Here is a 10,712-nt window from a genome sequence, read left to right on the forward strand (position 1 = left end):
TCAAATGTTGCTCCAAACATTACATTCTAACTAGAAGAGAAGAAGGCCATCATTTTAAGACAGATAACTCCTGTCATGTGCTTGTCAGGTTGTTTGTTTAGTGTTATCTGAGTCTTTTGGTGCGTATCTCTGAACAAATGTAGGCAACCTAACATGCAGTCAAATAAAGTTCACGCAGTGCAGATGGAGAATTTAAAAGACAGACGAAAAACTGTCAGCTCACGTGGTTTTGCTTTGAGTCCTTCTTTATCTACAAGCAATGGATTCTTTTACAAGGCATTCTGGGAAATGTAGCTGTTCTGAGAGACATGAATAATTAGAAACAAGCAAAGGGAAACACAGCAAGCTAAAAGAAGCAAAGTGAAGCAAAGTAAAGTAACTGTCAACATTTCATCACAATCTATCTCCTGGAATGGAATGATATGAAGCACTGGAGCAGTTTTCAAAGGTGCCTTTTTCCTTTTAAGGCAAAGTTAACCAATGTGTAAATATCCAAAATGTGAACCCTGACCTACTTCTGATACTGAGCATGATGTGAAATGTGCTGTACATCTGAATTCACCCTTCAAGGCTTGAAGAGCTGCAAAGTGATTTTGTAAATATACCATCGATTTCCAATTATAAGGACATCAGTACGAGAAAGTGCATGTCGTCTTTGATCCCATCTGCAGAACAGCTGAGACTCCACAAAATATTCTGTTTTCCCCCCACATCTGGAGAAGGAGATAGAGATAGGGAGAGAAAAATGGGGTGAGCTGAGAAAGAGAAAAGGATGGGAAAAGAGGCAGAACTTATTACCGTTTATTTCCTCCATCCCGTCCTTTCATCCCTTTTACTCTCTCTTCTTGCAGTATTTCCTCTCCATCTGTTCCCTCTTTTTTCCCTCTGCTTTATTTACCCACTACATGATTATTGCTGTCTTTTTGTCTCCACTTTCATAACCACATCTTAGGACAAATTCAATTGTTGTGAAAGTCGCTCATTTGTGACGGATTTTCCATTTAAATGTACTACATGAATGGTTCTGTCATTTTCCCTACATGTGTAATAAAAAAAGCGATAACCCACAGAATAAATGCGTTTCGCACATGGGAATCTTGGAGGTATGTTCTGGATTGTCGATCAAGATGAGGGTATGTGAGCAATGTTAGATGCACAGAAAAGAACAACGTATAGAAAGTTATCATTATGGGTCTGTTAGATTTGATGCTGGCCGTTTTCAGTGGTTCTTTAGTGGATGTGGCTGCGTTACAGAAGAAGCTGAGGATAAGGGATGATTCATGGGAGCAGATCTCGGCACGTCAGGATGTAATCTTAACCGAGTGGTGAGATGAGGGTGGGAACAATGAACCTACCGCCAAGTATTTAATTAGATTTAGCTTTTGGTTTTGCTGCAAAAATTAAAGACTTATTTGACTGGTTCACAAAGTACACATTTGCAAAAACAATAGAGCTCTGCACATTTTTGTCTAATTATTTTTAACATCTTTTGTGATAATGCATTCATGCATGTGAATGTAATCTACTGGAAATGCAAATACTACTATTACATCGTGGAAAAGCAACCTGTTTTGATAGTGTGTGCTTGTATTTTAGGTTTTACAGTCATTCAGGTGGCAAAGTTGCATAAAACTCCTCAAAATCTTGCTTTTTAGCTCCTGTAAGTACTGAATCTTCCTTTTTTTACTGCAGTACTTTTATTGTTAAAGTGATTTCACGTATGCGTTGTCTTTTCCCTGCTTTTAGCTTGCTTCAGTCCTCTTCCCTGTCTTTATATCACCATTTCTTCATCCCTCAGTCTCTCACTAACATCTCCACCCCTTACATTCCTCCTCCCACCTGACAAAGCAAGCATTGTGTCACAGATGCTGTTTAATATGGAGTCCCCCTCTCAGTGTCCCTCATATAGCCCTGCTCCATAGGCCTAAACAGGGTTATCTCCCCCTTCTCTCTTCATTATACTCTCGGTTTTGTTCAGCAAGACTTGGTTAAGCCACGAAAAGATGCAGAAAGATCATTTTTTAGACTATAAAGCTGTGCTCAACAGTCACTGACGCGCATAAATCATTGCATCTGTCTTTGATTGTGTCTACAAGTCCACAGGCTGATTTGCACAAACTGGCCTTGAACCTCTGCTTAAACACAACAAAAATCCTTGCACATTGTCTTCCACCTTAAATACTCACAGACCATATTGGAGCTTTTGTTTTCTCTGTCATTTACCCGAATTGAAACTCCTCACAGGAAACCAACTTCATTGTTATTGCAGCTGACTCAAAGGTGGAGGAAACCTAACTTTGATTGTCTATTGAGGGTGCGTGTGCCTGTGGAAAAACCCAGATTACCTTAACTGCCATATGTAGAGGATCAACTGATGTTTGGCTTTCTAAGGGTCCGGATATGACAGAGAGACGTGGAGGGACAGTGAACTGGGAGAAGGACACACTGAGCCCACATTAAAAGCAAAGTTCACAGTACGAAATGAACTGTGACTGTTGGATAGAGGAGAAGCAGGCAGAAAGATGGACCCTGAGAAAAGAAAAAAACTATGTAAGGAAGATAAGAAAAGGAAACGGATGAGTGGTAGATTAAAAAAAAAGTTCCCAATAGTTGCACCTTTGGTTTCCACTCAAATACAATAATACTCTGGCGGACAGACACAATGAACTAAAGATGTTTCTTAATTTTTAAAGGCTTTTTGACTATAAATGAAGTCTACATGACGAGCCTGGAGCCTCCGTGTGCTTGAAAACACCTTCATTGGTTGATTTTTCCAACTGATACACAAGGTTGCTGGTAAACACATCAGCATTCTTACTCTGAAGGTAGTCCTGCAATACATTTGTGGCTCCAAAAAAAAAAAAAAAAGCAGAGGACAGTGAAATTAAAACTTTAAAACACATCATCCTGTGCAAGAGAAAGTTTAATCCTCCATTTGTGCTACATCACTAGTTAACATACAGTTGCGGAAAAAATTATTAGACCATCAAAAGTCATCAAAAACAATAGTTATGCAATCAAGCACTAACTCCTGTGTGTATCATGTGACTAAAACAGACAGAAAAGCAAACATGGAATGCCTAAAAGCACTGTTTTTGGCAGTACAATGCCATAGATATTGATGTAAGAACTGAAATGATTTTGGTTATTACCAAGAAAACCATGGAAAATGGTTAGATATCAGCTCTGAAATTAAACTCTTATGAGCTATTTTTGTTGTTATCATTAAATTTGTCCAAACAAATGTACCTTTAGTTGTACCAGGCATTAAAATGAACAACAAATTGAAGAAAACAAGGGGTGGTCTAATAATTTTTTCCACGACTGTATGTGTTGTATCTTCTGTTTATGCTGTTTCTTTGTTTTTATGCTTTTTTTAAGAGAATGAGCTTGTGTTGACACTACAGTCTAATTTCCCTTTCACATATTTTGCTAATATTGTAGTTTATTTTACTATCTTACTGATCTTATCTTATCTTAATCTCTTAGACTTTTTAGTGTTAGACATATTTATATATTTACTGTTACTATTGTTCTTGCTTTTGTGGCTTTAATTGGTTTTTTGCACAATAAATGATCCTAGTGCCTAACAAATATCTTGTTTTATATGCTTTATCTCTACATACTGTATGTACATATAGAATCTATCAGATATGTGAAGTCTGGTATTAGACCAGTAGCTCATAACAGTTTCAGTATGTTGGCCCATTAAGATGTTATGAGTCATGGTTTCCAAATCAAGGCCAGAACCAACTTGACAGCTAACACAGTTTTACCATTGGCTGGTATTCTCATTTATAGACTTCTTACAGCTTGAATTGGACTTAATGTCTCATGTTATACTCCTGGTGCTAAGGGTTTATACACAGGCAACAAATGCCAACTATGTCCCCATGATTCGTCACTGACTTACATAATGGAGCATATTTGGCCCTTGAGCAGCGGTGACATGGGCTGTGTCTGGTTTGTTATTGCTGTCTGAAGTGGCCCAGATGAGACCAGATATGTATGCTATGTGGGAAAAGTGCTTTGGTTGAAGTCACCCACGGCAAAACCACAACCTAATAATTACAAGAAGGATAGAAAGCCACAAGAAATAATATGCAGCATACGTCTTGTTTCCACACAACTGACAGAACCATTTCACCAAAACACAGGTTTAACATAGCAAATACTCACATCTTAAAGCTGCACTTATCCATTTACCTCCTTATCAGCCACAATATGGCTGTGGTTCTACCTCATATGCTGTAAATGATCATCATTTCTATCTCTTCATCCATGCATTCACTCTATGATCATTAGTTGTAATCATAGCTCATGATTCTTTATAGCCAACTTTATGTCTGGATTCATACTTTGATATTTGCATATTAGCAGATGTAGATTAAAGCAGTAAATCTTTAGTGCTGCAACTAAATCCGTTTCAGTTTAGCAGCTCACTTAGTGAACAAATGCTAAAAAAACACTTGAGCTTTTCAGGTTGGATTAACTACAGCTGCTGAAAACAGTTCAATATAGTACACTGATCCAAGAACGCACAGTAAATAAAGGTGCGCACTTACCATTATGGACGCTGGACTGGCCACCTCTGTCATAGCGCAGAAAATTGTGCAGCAGGTCTAAGATCCAGGATTTCGTCGCTTGACAAACTTTCGAAGATATTTGTTCAGTTTTTTCCTTCACTGCTTTCTCTGTATTAAGCATTCTCTGCGCGGCATACGTAACCTGTGGATGTCTGGGAAAGCCTTTTACGCATTCTCCAAAAACACACAAGCGCCAAAAAAAAAAAAAAAAAAAAAAGCCGGCGGGTCCAGCCGACTGCGACGTGTAGAGGTATGCAAGGAACAGCTGGAAGTAAAACTGGAGAGAAGAAGCAAGGGGAGGGAGGGAGTCTCTCTCGCTCTCTCTCTCTCTCTCTCTCTCTCGCTCTCTCTAGTTTGGTTTAATGCGCAGGTGTTAACAGAGCACCTACACTTGACCTCTCATTCCCTGTGGTTCAAAGACAGATGCCTCCAGGCTGACAAAGAGCTAGAGACCAGGGGTGAGAGATGGAGAGACTGAGAGGGGGAGAGACCATTCTTCAGCCCAACTTGGCAGCAATGATAAGAAGCCACGATAAGAGGAATGTTTAACTAATGATATTACACCAGGAATGCAGTCTAGACTCCTCTCACAGAACATAATCCAGACCCAATACTAGTTTTATTTAACTCAGTTTACTGGAGACTATAAGGCTGTTAAGGGAATATGTACAGTACTCTGACAGCAGCCACTGTAGTCATTTTATATGAGTTTTTTTTATGTTAGCAGAACCAATAGGGTCTTTTAGTCTGCAGTGGTATTTATTGATTATTTATTGTTGATTATTTAACCCTTTCATGCATGAATTATGAGAACCTTAATCAAGACTGTTTTTTTTTTTCCTGAGTGTTTTTATTCCTCTTTAGGCATGAAAAAAATGCAATGGATTTTTTTTATGAACCTGTCTTTCATGGAGTTAATAAAAATGTCCTCTCAGCTGGACACCATGGGTTTAATTTTAGAAGCAAGGAAACATGTATTTACTGATATGCTGTGAGAAAACTATGAAATAAAATCATTTTTAAAGCTGTTTTAATGCTGCTAATCTGATATTTTCTCACATTTTAACATACCTGCATGGAGATAATATGCCCCCCCCTCAAAACAAAACCTCTCAATTTAATTACAGTGTAATAACAATTAGCATTTTTTTACACCCAGACATGTTACAATAGATACGGTTTATCTAGAGCAGCAAAGTTACACTAATGGTATGAATGTCAGTGTATGGGATGATGTATAAGCGTCCACTGTGTTGGCTGATATGGAAGTAAAACAACAAAATCAATGAATATACAAGAGAACAGCTGACCACTGTAGTGACCAGTATGCATAAAAGGGTTAAATGCATTTATTCATAGTTGCTTTCAATGATCTTGTATTTGTGCACTTATTTATTGCACTGTTTGTCACATTGCACTTTGGATGTGGGCTGATGTCTGTGGTAAGCTGCAAATGAATTGCCCGTATGGGATAAATAAAGTTTTCAGAATCTGAATCTGAAGTACAGCATGAGACTCTACAATAAATAATTTACAAACGTGACTTTTGTTCTTTACTTCTCTGTTTTCTTCAGTATTGTAATGGGCTGTAACAAGTGTTTGTCCAATACTTAATAGTCCAAATTGCTCCACCTCAGCCAACAGCTTCAGGAACTCCATGAATCAGCCAACCATAATAACATACTGGGTTCAAGCTTTGTCTTTGACTCCATCTTTGTCCTGAACAGTGGATACAAATTATTACCATCAATCCTGAGACGCAGGTTTCCATGACTTAAGGCTGCACTTAAAGGTGCACCAGTCAAGCCTACAATAAAATATATAACAATCTTGGTTAAATTACCTATACGTATGTCTTTGTTTCCTATATATTGTGTCTTTCCTGTAATGTTGCAAGAGGAGTTGTATATAGTTGCTTACAATGTTTTAACATGTCTAGTGTTTATGCTGTGATATGGCCAAAGTTATTTCATTACATCACTGTTGCAGTAGTTTACATAAAATACCGCACATTACATTCAACTGTGGATTCAAGCACAAGATTGGACCGATATGAAAGCTGCTCTGACAAGAAATAAATCATTTTATCCATGAGAACTGCTGATGATGGGAAGATTTTTGACTTTTTTAGTAAAACAGAAGGAAGCGAAAATCATGTATTCTATTAAATGCATCAATGCTGAAACCCTCTGCTACTTTTGTGGTATTTCCAAAATATTTTTTTCTCTATATTTTGCTTTCCTTATGTGAATTAATTCTATTTATCATAATATTATCCTCTGTATTTTTTTTTTTAAAGTGAACATCAGGTATTTTATTATATTTAATTTACTGATCACTGTAGATGTTCATTAAAGATCAGATTATAGTTGAGGATTATTATATTAAAAACAAAGAAAACTGAAAAAAAGTTCAGCAAAATACATTATTAACTGAACTTAAACCAAGTGTCTGCATCCACTGTCATTGATTCAACGCCATTGGTTTTACTGTTGAGTCAATGTTGTAGAAGATGATGGTGTTCCCATGGTAACTATGGAGCCTCTGAACATCCAAATGGGTCATATCTGATGACCATGAAAAGATGAAAAATTGCATTTTACACCAATTATTTACATGTATTGATAGAATTAGTGGATCAACAGGTATTAAACAGCTTAGATCAGTAAATGTTTTTGGTCGTCGGTGGCTGTTTGGGTTTTTATGGGTTAATACTCAGTGAAAGCATATTTTGGGTACCTGTAAGTGGAACATTCCAATAGTTATGTGTGCCATCTGAAAAATCTCTGCTACATGTACAGTCATGCATCAGCGTGCATGCATGGGAAGATGCCAGTAGCTCTGTATTAGAAGGCTGACTAAGGCTCTCTGGCAAAATTTCATCCATTCTTCAAACTTCAAAACAACTCTCACAAAACAACTTTACTTGTGCAGATCTATAATACAGTCTAGTCATGCAGAATTGTGTTTAGGCTATGTGCAAAGACCACAACTTAAGCGTAATGCATGATATGCTCTCATGGTTGGAAAATAATAAGTCTGCCCTTTAAAATTGCCCTGTGGGTAAGACCAAGGCTAGGGAGGGTTTGCCGAAAAACATGCACACACTCATACAGGCGGACTCGCACACATGCAAACACATGCATATCCATGGAAGCAGGATTATCTTATCTCACAGGCACCGCAAGGATCTCGTTGTGGATAAACAGGAAGAAAGCTCGTGCGCCCAACCCTGCTCCACTTTCTCTGCAGCTCCACATGAGACCACAAGATCTTTGACCAGACTAATATAATTATGCACAACTAAATATCAGTACAATCCACCTGACAGGCCCTTGGGTTTGGAAAAAAGTTAAAAACAAATGAGGTTATATATTATACATATTAAAGGATAAAAATTGTAAAAATTAAGATAGTGCTTGATTTTTTTGCTGTTTTAACCCATAAAGACCCAAACAGCCATCGGCAACCAAAGCATCAACTGATCTAAAAATGCTTAATACCTGTTGATCTACTAATCCTATCAATACATGTAAATAATTGGTTTTTATGTTCAGTTAATGATATATTTGCGGAAAAAGTCACCTTTTCTTGTGAGAGAGTTTTTGTTTCTGAGATAATAACCTATGAAATTACTCTGAGCTTTAAGAAACATCTACATGATCAGTGAATTAAATATAGGGAAATACATTATTTACACTGAAATAATGCAAAAATATTGATAATAATATTACAATAAATGCTGATAAATCACTCAAAGGTTAAATATAGAGAAAAATTTTTTTGGGAACTGACACAAAAGTAGCAATGGGTCTTTATGGGTTAAAGAAGCTGCTTGGATATACCTCCATAGGTGCTTTCCAAGTGACATCATCCACATAAACAGGGCCGATGAATGTGTGACAGCATTCCCAGGCGAATTCCACAATTCCCATGTGATCCCAGGAGGCTGTGCAGGAATTCTGGAGTTGTTTGGAAAGGGATTTCACTTGGTGGTAGGAGCCCCTGCCGTTTTGATTACATGAAAGCTGAGTTAATCTTAGGGGAATTCCTGGCATCATCACAAATGTTAATCTGTAGTTATTCATGCGAGCAAAACTCTTTAACCTACAACCTTTTTAAAATGTCCTAATGACCGATAATTGGATGAAACTGACACCTTACATTCAATTTGCAGTAGCCTGATTGAGTCTCTCTACATGATATGCCATTTCATGAGACGCGCAACAGTCATAACATGCAGTGTCATTTGTTTTTTCAGCTGCTTTAACGTACAAACTAAAAGGGAACAAAAATGTGTAATACATATGACTCAGTTATTACTTAACCCTAGGGACACAGCTGCAGTTAAAATCTGTGAAACTCAATTTAGTCACAGGTTTATTTGCAGAATAGCATTAAAACACTTTCAAGTCTGAAATAAGTGCCTTAATAAGAATAAAGCATGTCTGTATGTCTTGATGTATATTTTATATTGTACTGCAATTTTGTGGAAGAGCCCAACCAGGGACTGGAGTTGAGAATTCGCACTAGCTATAAACTCTATATGCATCACATCAGCTGCAAGCTTGTAACTGTGTTTGACTGCACTGCCCCTGTCAAATAAATAAATAAATAAAATAAATTAACATGAACACTGTGCAGCCAAAGCATATGTCACAGTATTAGCTGCATTAAAAGGTCACATAGTTGTTTTTCCACCATTAAAAACTAGCACTAGATTTTAGCTGTAATACAACTAAATCAAGCCTGCATTCTGCTGAATTGCTGAAGTGTCAACCAGAGGCAAATACAGCTTTATCAATTTTAGCATACAAGCGCAGATGCAGCTGTATTATTTTTGGACTGCATTAATATCTTGAAGATCATGCTTGAGTTGCTGTCTTCTCCTTTGAAACCTGGGAAGCCAACTGGGATACAGTAGTTAAGAGAGAGAGAGAGAGAGAGAGAGAGAGAGAGAGAGACAGAGAGAGAGAGGACCAATCCAAACAACAGAGGAATGCTCTCCATCAGTTTGAACTCCTCTCTCTGCTCTCCCACTTGCCTGCTGGTATGTGTAATTACTCCTCAATTAAAGTGCCTGTGCGTCTGACCGGGTGTGTGTGTGTGTGTGTGCATCTCAACGCTTGGTGACCACGCTCGACCGTGTCAACAATGTGGCTTGGACAGAACAGACCATTTCACACAAGTGAGTCAGAGAGCGAAAAAAGTCTCAGGGAGAGTTGATATGAAAAGAAAACACTCTACTTTCCTGTTTGATGCTGTGGCTGAAGGAAAAAGCAGCTGCTCAGATAACTCTCACTGCCTCTTCCACTTTGCACAATCCCAGCTGTACTTCCCTTTTTGTCTTCTGGAGCCGTCCTTGTGGCCCCACAGGACAACCCCACTGTCTCGTTTCTCTTTGTTTTTCCCCTCACTTTATTTTATTTTCCTCTCCATGTCTTATTGTTTCTGTCTGAGTTGTAAATGTTGACATCCTCCATTGCTTTCTGTCCTTGTCTGCTCTCCTACTCAAACCACAGGAATGCAGGGCTACTGTCACAGTTGTACTGTCCATGTCATGCATAGTAATCACTGGACCCACAAGACTCACACTGAAAACACACACTGACACATAGTGACACAAATATACACCCAGACACCACAGACAGCTCTGGACATTGAGAAATCTGCCTACTTTGGGATTTCTCATCATAAACATTATGGTTATGTAAGTGATAGTAGTAAACAGCTACTGCTGTTGGGGGCTTGTATAGTTTTCAGAGAACCTGTTACATACGAGGCCATACAATTCCCACCATATATAACCTACGTTTAACTGGAGACACTTTCTATTTCTGCATATCTAGTAAAACAATGGAAATGACAAAAAATACCATAAACATTTATAGTCGTGCACATATATGGCTGCATGGGCATTATGGGAATTGTGGCACAGGTTCCACACATATTTCCTTCCTTTCTGCTCTGCAATCCCCCCTCTAAGGTGCCACTGTCTGCTTTTTTAGTTCAACTTTATAGTCGCGCCATAAATACTGTGATGCCGTTGGCACAGTGGGTTCCTCTTTCACAACATGCCTTTACTTACCATAGAAACAACAGTGCACAGAAAAACTTCAGACTGTA

General features: G+C 38.1%; 1 protein-coding gene across 1 annotated transcript in view; it reads right to left on the bottom strand.

Annotated features, from left to right (window-relative positions):
- phldb2b (pleckstrin homology-like domain, family B, member 2b) overlaps positions 1 to 5,159 on the bottom strand; it is a 43,832-nt gene extending 38,673 nt beyond the window's left edge. Inside the window, exon 1 of the mRNA XM_030123500.1 lies at positions 4,566 to 5,159. Coding sequence (XP_029979360.1) covers positions 4,566 to 4,598 — 33 coding nt within the window. The 5' untranslated portion in view covers positions 4,599 to 5,159. The remainder of the gene's footprint in view (positions 1 to 4,565) is intronic.
- Positions 5,160 to 10,712: the final 5,553 nt, after the last annotated feature.

Source organism: Sphaeramia orbicularis, chromosome 20, assembly GCF_902148855.1.
Source record: "Sphaeramia orbicularis chromosome 20, fSphaOr1.1, whole genome shotgun sequence".
NCBI classification, from domain to species: Eukaryota; Metazoa; Chordata; class Actinopteri; order Kurtiformes; family Apogonidae; genus Sphaeramia; species Sphaeramia orbicularis.